Source organism: Coregonus clupeaformis, chromosome 30 (assembly GCF_020615455.1).
Source record: "Coregonus clupeaformis isolate EN_2021a chromosome 30, ASM2061545v1, whole genome shotgun sequence".
NCBI lineage: Eukaryota > Metazoa > Chordata > Actinopteri > Salmoniformes > Salmonidae > Coregonus > Coregonus clupeaformis.
Genome location: NC_059221.1, coordinates 54167999 through 54182055, shown reverse-complemented (window position 1 = coordinate 54182055; position 14057 = coordinate 54167999). Strand labels below are relative to the sequence as shown.

General features: G+C 45.8%; 1 protein-coding gene and 1 non-coding gene across 2 annotated transcripts in view; one reads left to right on the top strand and one right to left on the bottom strand.

Moving 5' to 3' along the window:
* Nucleotides 1–403: 403 nt before the first annotated feature.
* trnap-agg lies at nt 404–475 on the bottom strand. The gene has a single exon. It is a non-coding gene; the product is annotated as a tRNA-Pro (tRNA).
* A 2444-nt stretch (nt 476–2919) lies between these two features.
* Nucleotides 2920–14057, top strand: part of fam114a1 (family with sequence similarity 114 member A1) — a 39537-nt gene continuing 28399 nt past the window's right edge. Inside the window, exons 1-7 of the mRNA XM_045209373.1 lie at nt 2920–3190; nt 3300–3384; nt 4514–4707; nt 5141–5275; nt 6465–6617; nt 8509–8707; nt 10312–10397. Coding sequence (XP_045065308.1) covers nt 3044–3190; nt 3300–3384; nt 4514–4707; nt 5141–5275; nt 6465–6617; nt 8509–8707; nt 10312–10397 — 999 coding nt within the window. The 5' untranslated portion in view covers nt 2920–3043. The remainder of the gene's footprint in view (nt 3191–3299; nt 3385–4513; nt 4708–5140; nt 5276–6464; nt 6618–8508; nt 8708–10311; nt 10398–14057) is intronic.

The window sequence follows — 14057 nt, the reverse complement described above, 5'->3', positions numbered from 1 at the left end:
AATGTTTAATAAAACGACATAGTGATAATGTTTCATAAAGCTATATAGTGATAATGTTTCATAAAACGACATAGTGATAATGTTTCATAAAGCTATATAGCGATAATGTTTCATAAAGCTATATAGTGATAATGTTTCATAAAGCTATATAGTGATAATGTTTCATATTGGTGTGTGACTCCCATTTTCTTAATCTCTACATTTAGAAATAATAAATCAACATAATAATAATGTAGCAATGAAAGACAATTCATGTGTAAACATTTGACACTAGCAAAGGCATAATATGTTTTATAGTGACATTAGATGGTTATATCATTTTGACAAGATACATTTTTCACTACGTTTCTTAACACTGTGATAATTGTAATTTATAAAATAAAACAGGCACTTTTGGAAAAGAGGGCTCGTCCGGGATTTGAACCCGGGACCTCTCGCACCCTAAGCGAGAATCATACCCCTAGACCAACGAGCCGCGCGTGACGTCTAGGCGGAATCTAGCTTTTTTAAAGTCACTATTTTCAACTATGTCGCCCGAGCAACGTTACCTTTTGGTGAGTGGGAAACAATGATACTAATGCCGCGTTTAAAACAACTGGGTACTCGGGAAAAAACGACCTCCCGACTGGGAAAAATCGATTTGAACGGCATCCAACTTGGAATTCCAAGTCGGGAACCTAGGCCTTTTTCTAAACTCGGACTTTCCGATCTGAAGATCACAGACGTCATGATTTGACCTCGTATTTTTCAGAGTTCCCAGTTGTTTTGAACAGGGTAAAAGTCGTTAAGTCAATTATTTTTACAAGATGGAACTCGTGATTTAATTTCAGTTATTGTCTAACGACTGTTTTGTCATCCGACTACAATCACAGCAAGATGCTTTGACCGAACATAAATGGTGCTTTCAAAACAACTGGGAACTCGGAGATAACCGAGGTCAAATCATGACATCGGTGATCTTCAGGTCAGAAAGCCGGAGCTCTAAAAAATATGCCTGAGTTTCCGATTTGGAATTTGAGTTGGATGACCGTTCAAAACGATTTTTCACAGTCGGAGCTCGTTATTTTTTCCGAGTTCCCAGTTGTCATGAACGCCCCCTGAAGTCGAAAGTCGGAGATTTCCGAGTTCCCAATTCCCAGTTGTTTTGAAACGCGGCAAAAGTCCACACGAGCAAAGATGATGGATATACTGACAAGATAGGGTAGATGTCTCCCCACCCTAACAATAAGAGTCGTTGTCCACAAAGCGGCACGGCGGGCTGTCCAGCCGATCCTTTATATGGATTGTTGGATACATCTCATAATTGTAATTTTATTTTTGAATATTCGATGAAGGTTGTTGACGTCAACCGCCTGTATTCAATAGAGACGCTATGCTACTAGCCTCATAATCATGAATATGCATAGCCGTCTGGAGACAACTCCGTTATATAAAGTTTTTTTTTTTCTCAAAGGTTGCCGGGATGTCACGTGTCCTACTTTTATCAGTACACTCGCAACAACTTCAGCATTACGAAACTTCTATTCGATCAAATAAACCTCACGTAGCAAATAAGCCATTCATTTTTTTTTGGGTTGACCAAATTCGACACTCTCATTGACCTCCGTGCAAAAACTCCTTGCTCGATTGGTGCGAAACAACGACAAACGCCACCTGCTGGAGGGAGATACATGTTCCGCCGAGTTGGTCCTCTCTCTTCCTCTTCCTCTCTGACCCGTTCCCGGGGGTGACGTCACCTCTCATAGCACTTGACAGACAACACGCGGACGGGGTCTGTCTACGTGGCGGGGCGGAAGGAACGCTTCTAGCGGAAAGGTTGCCAGCGGCGAGACCAGCGGGTGAGATGCACTTGTCATTTACCATACATACAAACAAACCAAACTGCGCGTTTACGTTATGAGGGTTTCGTTGCCCTCCTCGTGACAGTATCCTACTACAGGCTCTGATGTTACTGACATAGTTGCAGAATCCGTGTTTGGAAAAGGAAAACCTAGTGAGTTATTTTGGCTATTTGTAAACATAATCAACTGGTGTATTCATTTGTTGTATGTCACAACATCACACTGTACATTATATACGTGTGTCTAACTCAACTTTGAAAAGGAAAAGGGAAAACAGTGCTGTCTGTGGTCGATGCGTTGCCATGAATGCGTTGACATGATGTGACCGCTACGTCGCGGTAATACGCCATGGGAATATAACTAACTGTATATCGTAGACCGGTGCCATGTTCATTAGGAAAACGTTTTGGAACATTGCAGATAGAAACGCTATGAATAGAGCCGACATGACTCTACATGGCAGAGAGGCATGTTTGTTCTACATAGTATATTTCTATCTGAACGTAACAAAACGTAGCATCCTGCTGAAGGCTCCGGTAGACAGTACCGCTTGTTGCTTCTCTCAGCTTCACTGGCTCATTTTAATGCATTTTAGTTGACGACTTAAACTTAAAATGTTCACTGCTGGGGTGTAGTCATTAGTCCAAACAGTTGCGTTTTGCAACGAAAATTAGTTTCTATTGGACAACTTCGGGTAGGTCCCTCCCCGTTTGGTTCCGTTTGGTTCTGTTTGTTTTTCCGTTTGGTTCTGTTTGGTTTTCTGTTTGGTTTTCCGTTTGGTTCTGTTTGGTTTTCCGTTTGGTTCTGTTTGGTTTTCCGTTTGGTTCTGTTGGGTTTCCGTTTGGTTCTGTTTGGTTCCTAGTGAATACACCCCAGATTTTACTGGGCTAAATCAGTCACTATTAAAAAACCAACCTCTCTGTCTTCCTCCTCCTCCTTCAGATGAACATGTCTGACTCCAACCACCCTCCCCTCTCTGACCCCCCACACTGACTCCAACCCCCCACGCCGACCCCAACCCCCCACACACCGACCCCAACCCCCCACACACCGACCCCAACCCCCCCCACACCGACCCCAACCCCCCACACACCGACCCCAACCCCCCAGAAGACACACACACAGCCCTCCCGCCTCCCACACCCATCCTCCAGCCCTCATTGGCCACGGAGGGTTCCGAGGGCTCTGAGCCAGCCAATGAGATGGCAGGAGAGGAAGTGACCAGGGACGACAGAGATGAGGCTCCTATTGACCGATCAGGGGGCGGCGTGGAGGATCAGGTGACCGAGTGTGGCCAATTGGTGAGCCTGGAGGCGGAGACTACTGCTGCTCCCGAGGGGGAAGAAGAGGTATGATTGGCTGTCGCCATAGTGATGTCATGTTGTCGTTGTGGTGATGTCATGTTGTTGTCGTTGTGGTGATGTCGTTGTGTGTGTGTGTGTGTGTGTGTGTGTGTAGGACTCTCTTCAGGCCAAGGGGAAGGGTTGGGGTGGATGGGGCTCCTGGGGGAAGTCTCTACTGACCAGCGCTACGTCTACTGTGGGTACGTCTCCACACCAAGGATGTCTATGTACCAAGCTTTTATTTAGTCAGTAGTGGTTGATGTCTATGTACCAAGCTTTTATTTAGTCAGTAGTGGTTGATGTCTATGTACCAAGCTTTTATTTAGTCAGTAGTGGTTGATGTCTATGTACCAAGCTTTTTATTTAGTCAGTAGTGGTTGATGTCTATGTACCAAGCTTTTATTTAGTCAGTAGTGGTTGATGTCTATGTACCAAGCTTTTATTTAGTCAGTAGTGGTTGATGTCTATGTACCAAGCTTTTATTTAGTCAGTAGTGGTTGATGTCTATGTACCAAGCTTTTATTTAGTCAGTAGTGGTTGATGTCTATGTACCAAGCTTTTATTTAGTCAGTAGTGGTTGATGTCTATGTACCAAGCTTTTATTTAGTCAGTAGTGGTTGATGTCTATGTACCAAGCTTTTATTTAGTCAGTAGTGGTTGATGTCTATGTACCAAGCTTTTATTTAGTCAGTAGTGGTTGATGTCTATGTACCAAGCTTTTATTTAGTCAGTAGTGGTTGATGTCTATGTACCAAGCTTTTATTTAGTCAGTAGTGGTTGATGTCTATGTACCAAGCTTTTATTTAGTTAGTAGTGGTTGATGTCTATGTACCAAGCTTTTATTTAGTCAGTAGTGGTTGATGTCTATGTACCAAGCTTTTATTTAGTCAGTAGTGGTTGATGTCTATGTACCAAGCTTTTATTTAGTCGGTAGTGGTTGATGTCTATGTACCAAGCTTTTATTTAGTCAGTAGTGGTTGATGTCTATGTACCAAGCTTTTATTTAGTCAGTAGTGGTTGATGACTATGTACCAAGCTTTTATTTAGTCAGTAGTGGTTGATGTCTATGTACCAAGCTTTTATTTAGTCAGTAGTGGTTGTGCTCCTATTGTGTTTAGTGATGTCACTCACTACAACCTCTCTCTCTCTCTCTGTCTCTCTCTCTGTCTGTCTCTCCCCCATCTCTCTGTCTCTCTGTCTGTCTCTCCCCCATCTCTCTCTCTCTCTCTCTGTCTCTCTGTCTGTCTCTCCCCCATCTCTCTGTCTCTCTGTCTGTCTCTCCCCCATCTCTCTGTCCCTCTCTCTCTCTCTCTGCTTCTGTCTCTCTAGGTAACAGTCTAACTTCAGTAAAGGAGAAGGCCGGGGCTCTGCGTCTCCACAGGACCTCAGTAGGAGAGGAAGCACGAGAGGAAGAGGAGGAGGAGGAGGGAGGAGAGGAGGAGGAGGAGGATAGCTGTCCTCAGTCAGCCCTGGCCACTACTCCACCACCAAGCAGAGGAGTACTGTCTACCATCACATACGCTGTGAGTACACACACACACACACACACACACACACACACACACACACACACACACACACACACACACACACCAGCTGCCAATATGATCAGTGTAATTGAACAGATAACATTGTCATTACCCCCTCCCTCCACCAGGGGAAGTCAGTGATCAGTGGTAACATTGTCATTACCCCCTCCCTCCACCAGGGGGAGTCAGTGATCAGTGGTAACATTGTCATTACCCCCTCCCTCCACCAGGGGAAGTCAGTGATCAGTGATAACATTGTCATTACCCCCTCCCTCCACCAGGGGAAGTCAGTGATCAGTGGTAACATTGTCATTACCCCCTCCCTCTACCAGGGGGAGTCAGTGATCAGTGGTAACATTGTCATTACCCCCTCCCTCCACCAGGGGAAGTCAGTGGTAACATTGTCAGTACCCCCTCCCTCCACCAGGGGAAGTCAGTGATCAGTGGTGGTCTTGATGCCTTGGAGTTCATCGGGAAGAGAACCATGACAGTTCTGGCGGAGAGCGACCCTGGCTTCAGGAAGACCAAGATACTAATGCAGAGGACTGTCTCACTCAGCCAGGTACACACACACACACACACACATACACACACACACACACACACACACACACACACACACACACACAGATACACACACACACACACACACACACACACACACACACACACACACACACACACACACACACACACACACACACACACACACACATACACACACACATACACACACACACACACACACACACACACACACACACACACACACACACACACAGATACACACACATACACACACACACACACACACACACACACACACACACACACATACAGATACACACACACACACACACAGATACAGACCTACACACAGATACACACACACACAGATACACACAAATACACACAGAGATACACACACACACACAGAGATACACACACACACACACAGATACACACCTACACACACACACACACACACAGATACACACCTATACACACACACAGATACACACCTACACACACACACACACAGATACACACACACACACACACACACAGATACACACCTACACACACACACACACAGATACACACATACACACACACACACAGTGACACAGATACACACCTACACACACACACACAGAAACACACACACACACACACACACACAGATACACACACACACAGATACACACACACATACACACACACACACACACACACAGATACACACCTACACACACAGATACACACACACACACACACACACACACACACACACAGATACACACACACACACACACACACACACACACACACAGATACACACCTACACACACACACAGATACACACACACACACATACATACAGATACACACACACACACACACCTACAGATCCTCAGATCCTCATACTCTGTGAGTGATGGTGAAAATAAGGTCTCAGTTTTGAAGTGATGAAAATGACCACATTATCTCTCTGGTGATTGGCTGTGTTGTTCTGTATCTGTGTTCTGATTGGTTGAGGCGTTGTATCTCTCTGGTGATTGGCTGTGTTGTTCTGTATCTGTGTTCTGGTTGGCTGAGGCGTTGTATCTCTCTGGTGATTGGCTGTGTTGTTCTGTATCTGTGTTCTGGTTGGCTGAGGCGTTGTATCTCTGTGTTGTGATTGGCTGTGTTGTTCTGTATCTGTGTTCTGGTTGGTTGAGGCGTTGTATCTCTGTGTTCTGATTGGTCAGATGCTGAAGGATGCCAAGGAGAAGGAGAGGGCTCGTCTCAGCTGCCAGCCAATCAGTGAGCCCACAGCTCACTACGGAATCCTGTTTGACGACTACCAGGGCCTATCACACCTAGAGGCTCTGGAGATACTGGCCAATGAGAGTGAGGCTCAGGTAACACACACAAACACACACACACACACACATGCAGCTAACAACAACATCTGGAAATGTCTGCTCTACCCAAAATTACCACCAAATATTACAACCAAATAATTACAGCATTACTGCAAAAATGGAAGAGGAAAGTGGAAGGGGGAAAAAGTAAGGAACTTGTCTGTCGGCATTAAAGAACATAATTGGTTAAAGAAAACTGTGATAAATAAAAAAGTATATCAGTTTAATTTAAGGACCAAAGGATTGACAGCCGTCCCATATAGATTGCAAAATAGTTGGGAAGAGATTTCTGACGTACCGATTCCATGGCATACTGTTTATGAACTGATACGCAAAACGACGCCGGATTCAAAACGTAGAATTTTTCAATTTAAATTATTATATAAAATTCTTGCTACCAATAGAATGTTATTTATATGGGGGATACAATCTTCCCAGCTCTGCAGATTTTGCTGCGAAGAGACAGAATCATTAGATCATTTGTTTTGGTTCTGTCCATTTGTAGCTTGTTTTTGGACACAGGTCCAGGAATGGCTGAAGGATTGCAATATTTACCTGGAGCTAACCTTGCAGATAGCATTACTGGGTGATCTGAAAAGTCATAGTCAATCGATCAATAATATAATACTTTTAGCAAAAATGTTTATTTTCAATTTACAATCTGTAGAAACAATGAGAATAGAAGGGTTCAGAACATTTGTAAGACATCACAGTGCAGTTGAAATATATATGGCAAATAGAAATCCAATATGGATGGTGTTAAGAGATAGATGGGAGGTATTGAATGGAGTTGAAGGATGGGACTAATAACAACTAACAACAACTAATAACAACAAGATAACTAATGTAAAGCACACTGTGTCCATAATAAGTATATAGGTTATAGGTTGAGAGCTTTTGTGAAAGAGCACAGTTAGAAAGATATGGCATATAGAAGCAAACCGGATGGACATCATGAAAATGATCGGAGAGGTTGAGGGTAGAGGAAGTTCAGGAGTAAAAACAAACAAAATATAATTATTGTAAAATTGACTGTGTCCATAAAATGTATATAGTATGTATAAGCTGGAAGTAGAGGCCTAAGCATTGTTGTTCACTAGTTTACTCCAATTAGGGAAGGGGTGGTGGGGTTGGAAAGTAATAAAGGGAAATATATTTAAAAAAAGGATATGGCATTGCGTTCATCCACCTCTGGCCTGCTGGCTCCCCTTCCTCTGCGGAAGCATAGTTCCCGCTCAGCCCAGTCAAAACGGTTCGCTGCTCTGGCACTCCAATGGTGGAACAAGCTCCCTCACGACGCCAGGACAGCGGAGTCACTCACCACCTTCCGGAGACACTTGAAACCCCACCTCTTTAAGGAATACCTGGGATAGGATAAAGTAATCCTTCTACCCCCCCCACAAAAATATTTAAAATAAATAAATAATAATTAAAAAAACACATAAAAATAAATAAACAACAACAACAACAAAAAAACAACAACAATATATATATAAAACAAATGAAAATTAAAAACATACAAAAAAAAAAAAAAGGTTTTACAAATTTGAAAGAAATTTCACAAACAAAAAATAAAATAAAATAATAATACAAATAATTTAAAAAAAACAATTTGTGAAGTGGTTATCCCACTGGCTATAAGGTGAATGCACGCTCTGGATAAGAGCGTCTGCTAAATGACGTAAATGTACATGTAAATGTATATGTATGTGTATGTGTATATATATTTATATTTATATATTTGCGAGAAAAAAAGCATATGGGGGATTGGAAGTGATGCAGACAATTACATTGATGGAAGTCACAATCTATCTGCAATATTAAAGCTGATCTACCCCCCCCAACCCAACTCCTCTCTCTCCTCTCCTCTCCTCTTCTCTCCTCTCAGGTCCAGTCGTTCTTCTCCTCCCTAGAAGAGGAAGATCAGGAGGAGAGGAAGAAAGAACTGATTGCCATCAAGGACATCTTCATCAGCCACGCGGAAGAGGAGGAGGAGGAGGGAGAGGAGGAGGGAGAGGAGGAGGGAGAGAAGGAGGGAGAGATTATGGAAAAGGGTGATCTAAGTCCCCAGCGTTCTACCCCTCTGTGTGAGTTACCAAGACAACAGCCCTAACCGCTGATATACACAGCTGGGCCCTAACCGCTGAGATACACAGCTGGGCCCTAACCGCTGATATACACAGCTGGGCCCTAACCGCTGATACACACAGCTGGGCCCTAACCGCTGATATACACAGCTGGGCCCTAACCGCTGATATACACAGCTGGGCCCTAACCGCTGATATACACAAAGTAGATGTCCTAACCGACTTACCAAAACTATAGTTTGTTAACAAGAAACGTGTGGAGTGGTTGAAAAACAAGTTTTAATGACTCCAACCTAAGTGTATGTAAACTTCCGACTTCAACTGTACCTACATATTATAAAATATCATTTGCAAATGGTCAGAGAATAACAACATTAGCAGGACAGTTCAATCAAAGCCAATATGCAGTGATTATGTATTGGGCCTATAGTCTACTGCACAAACCTCATTACTACAGAACTGCTTTTAATTGGTTAATGCTGCATAGGTTAAAGTCATGTTAAAATAAAATAACATCTGAGGGGTAGATCTCTGCTTGCATTTTGACTCAAAGTGATCTTGACTCTGTGATAAAGGATCAACGTTTCTGACACTGCCAGAACTTTGTCAGAGCCTGCGACCACACGTAGTGGTACTGAATCAGCAGACCTAGACCCTGTCACGCTGAACAAGGAGCCAAGACGTAGTGGTACTGAATCAGCAGACCTAGACCCTGTCACACTGAACAAGGAGCCAAGACGTAGTGGTACTGAATCAGCAGACCTAGACCCTGTCACACTGAACAAGGAGCCAAGACGTAGTGGTACTGAATCAGCAGACCTAGACCCTGTCGCACTGAACAAGGAGCCAAGACGTAGTGGTACTGAATCAGCAGACCTAGACCCTGTCGCACTGAACAAGGAGCCAAGACGTAGTGGTACTGAATCAGCAGACCTAGACCCTGTCGCGCTGAACAAGGAGCCAAGACGTAGTGGTACTGAATCAGCAGACCTAGACCCTGTCGCACTGAACAAGGAGCCAAGACGTAGTGGTACTGAATCAGCAGACCTAGACCCTGTCACGCTGAACAAGGAGCCAAGACGTAGTGGTACTGAATCAGCAGACCTAGACCCTGTCACACTGAACAAGGAGCCAAGACGTAGTGGTACTGAATCAGCAGACCTAGACCCTGTCGCACTGAACAAGGAGCCAAGACGTAGTGGTACTGAATCAGCAGACCTAGACCCTGTCACACTGAACAAGGAGCCAAGATATCCGACAATCGTTTACAACCTAAGAATGTTCCCACGACGTAGACATTTTGTAGACACGATCGTGGCATGAGATGGCTACCGTCGTACAGTCGGTGCCGGCCTTTAGTGTGTTGAAGTCTTCCTAGAAGTGACACAGGGTTTGACGGAGGGACGCCTCAAAATGCAGAATTTTGGCACTTTAGCAAGCCTTTGATGTATTGAATTCTCCATGTGGTCTATATTAAAGGGCACTTCATTTAATAATATTAAAATTCAATATTGGTGCACAATTTTTACTTTAAATATCATAGGGCACTATTTTTGTGTAACGACCCAGTTATTACTAGACATGATGTTAATCTCTCTCTCCAGCTGCCGATGGGGAGGAGTTTGAGAGTGTTCTGACTGAGCTACTGTTTGATCTTCACATCGCTGCCACCCCAGACAAACTCAACAAGGTAACACACAGTCGCTGCCACCCCAGACAAACTCAACAAGGTAATACAGTCGCTGCCACCCCAGACAAACTCAACAAGGTAACACACAGTCGCTGCCACCCCCAGACAAACTCAACAAGGTAACACACAGTCGCTGCCACCCCAGACAAACTCAACAAGGTAACACACAGTCGCTGCCACCCCAGACAAACTCAACAAGGTAACACACAGTCGCTGTCACCCCAGACAAAATCAACAAGGTAACACACAGTCGCTGCCACCCCCAGACAAACTCAACAAGGTAACACACAGTCGCTGCCACCCCAGACAAACTCAACAAGGTAACACACAGTCGCTGCCACCCCAGACAAACTCAACAAGGTAACACACAGTCGCTGTCACCCCAGACAAACTCAACAAGGTAACACACAGTCGCTGTCACCCCAGACAAACTCAACAAGGTAACACACAGTCGCTGTCACCCCCAAACTCAACAAGGTAACACACAGTCGCTGCCACCCCAGACAAACTCAACAAGGTAAAACACAGTCGCTGCCACCCCAAACTCAACAAGGTAACACACAGTCGCTGTCACCCCAAACTCAACAAGGTAACACACAGTCGCTGCCACCCCAAACTCAACAAGGTAACACACAGTCGCTGCCACCCCCAGACAAACTCAACAAGGTAACACAGTCGCTGCCACCCCAGACAAACTCAACAAGGTAATACAGTCGCTGCCACCCCAGACAAACTCAACAAGGTAACACACAGTCGCTGCCACCCCAGACAAACTCAACAAGGTAACACACAGTCGCTGCCACCCCAGACAAACTCAACAAGGTAATACAGTCGCTGCCACCCCAGACAAACTCAACAAGGTAACACAGTCGCTGCCACCCCAGACAAACTCAACAAGGTAACACACAGTCCCTGTCACCCCCAGACAAACTCAACAAGGTAACATACAGTCGCTGCCACCCCCAGACAAACTCAACAAGGTAACACACAGTCGCTGTCACCCCCAGACAAACTCAACAAGGTAACACACAGTCGCTGTCACCCCCAGACAAACTCAACAAGGTAACACACAGTCGCTGTCACCCCCAGACAAACTCAACAAGGTAACACACAGTCGCTGCCACCCCCCAGACAAACTCAACAAGGTAACACACAGTCGCTGCCACCCCAGACAAACTCAACAAGGTAACACACAGTCGCTGTCACCCCAAACTCAACAAGGTAACACACAGTCGCTGCCACCCCAAACTCAACAAGGTAACACACAGTCGCTGTCACCCCAGACAAACTCAACAAGGTAACACAGTCGCTGTCACCCCAGACAAACTCAACAAGGTAACACAGTCGCTGTCACCCCAGACAAACTCAACAAGGTAACACACAGTCGCTGCCACCCCAGACAAACTCAACAAGGTAACACACAGTCGCTGCCACCCCCAGACAAACTCAACAAGGTAACACAGTCGCTGTCACCCCCAGACAAACTCAACAAGGTAACACACAGTCGCTGTCACCCCAAACAAACTCAACAAGGTAACACACAGTCGCTGCCACCCCAAACTCAACAAGGTAACACACAGTCGCTGTCACCCCAAACTCAACAAGGTAACACACAGTCGCTGTCACCCCAAACTCAACAAGGTAACACACAGTCGCTGCCACCCCCAGACAAACTCAACAAGGTAACACACAGTCGCTGCCACCCCAGACAAACTCAACAAGGTAACACAGTCGCTGTCACCCCCAGACAAACTCAACAAGGTAACACACAGTCGCTGCCACCCCAAACTCAACAAGGTAACACACAGTCGCTGCCACCCCCAGACAAACTCAACAAGGTAACACACAGTCGCTGCCACCCCCAGACAAACTCAACAAGGTAACACACAGTCGCTGTCACCCCAGACAAACTCAACAAGGTAACACACAGTCGCTGTCACCTCAGACAAACTCAACAAGGTAACACACAGTCGCTGTCACCCCAGACAAACTCAACAAGGTAACACACAGTCGCTGTCACCCCAAACTCAACAAGGTAACACACAGTCGCTGCCACCCCAGACAAACTCAACAAGGTAAAACACAGTCGCTGCCACCCCAAACTCAACAAGGTAACACACAGTCGCTGCCACCCCAAACTCAACAAGGTAACACACAGTCGCTGCCACCCCCAGACAAACTCAACAAGGTAACACACAGTCGCTGCCACCCCAAACTCAACAAGGTAACACACAGTCGCTGCCACCCCAAACTCAACAAGGTAACACACAGTCGCTGTCACCCCAAACTCAACAAGGTAACACACAGTCGCTGTCATCCCAGACAAACTCAACAAGGTAACACACAGTCGCTGTCACCCCAAACTCAACAAGGTAACACACAGTCGCTGCCACCCCAAACTCAACAAGGTAACACACAGTCGCTGTCACCCCCTGACAAACTCAACAAGGTAATACACAGTCGCTGCCACCCCAGACAAACTCAACAAGGTAACACACAGTCGCTGCCACCCCAAACTCAACAAGGTAATACACAGTCGCTGTCACCCCAGACAAACTCAACAAGGTAACACACAGTCGCTGCCACCCCAGACAAACTCAACAAGGTAACACACAGTCGCTGCCACCCCAGACAAACTCAACAAGGTAACACACAGTCGCTGCCACCCCAGACAAACTCAACAAGGTAACACACAGTCGCTGCCACCCCCAGACAAACTCAACAAGGTAATACACAGTCGCTGTCACCCCCAGACAAACTCAACAAGGTAACACACAGTCGCTGTCACCCCCAGACAAACTCAACAAGGTAACACACAGTCGCTGTCACCCCCAGACAAACTCAACAAGGTAATACACAGTCGCTGCCACCCCCAGACAAACTCAACAAGGTAACACACAGTCGCTGCCACCCCAGACAAACTCAACAAGGTAACACACAGTCGCTGCCACCCCCAGACAAACTCAACAAGGTAACACACAGTCGCTGCCACCCCCAGACAAACTCAACAAGGTAACACACAGTCGCTGTCACCCCCAGACAAACTCAACAAGGTAACACACAGTCGCTGCCACCCCAAACTCAACAAGGTAACACACAGTCGCTGTCACCCCAAACTCAACAAGGTAAAACACAGTCGCTGCCACCCCAAACTCAACAAGGTAACACACAGTCGCTGTCACCCCAGACAAACTCAACAAGGTAACACAGTCGCTGTCACCCCAGACAAACTCAACAAGGTAACACAGTCGCTGTCACCCCAGACAAACTCAACAAGGTAACACACAGTCGCTGCCACCCCAGACAAACTCAACAAGGTAACACACAGTCGCTGCCACCCCCAGACAAACTCAACAAGGTAACACAGTCGCTGTCACCCCCCAGACAAACTCAACAAGGTAACACACAGTCGCTGTCACCCCAAACAAACTCAACAAGGTAACACACAGTCGCTGCCACCCCAAACTCAACAAGGTAACACACAGTCGCTGTCACCCCAAACTCAACAAGGTAACACACAGTCGCTGTCACCCCAAACTCAACAAGGTAACACACAGTCGCTGTCACCCCAAACTCAACAAGGTAACACAGTCGCTGCCACCCCCAGACAAACTCAACAAGGTAACACACAGTCGCTGCCACCCCAGACAAACTCAACAA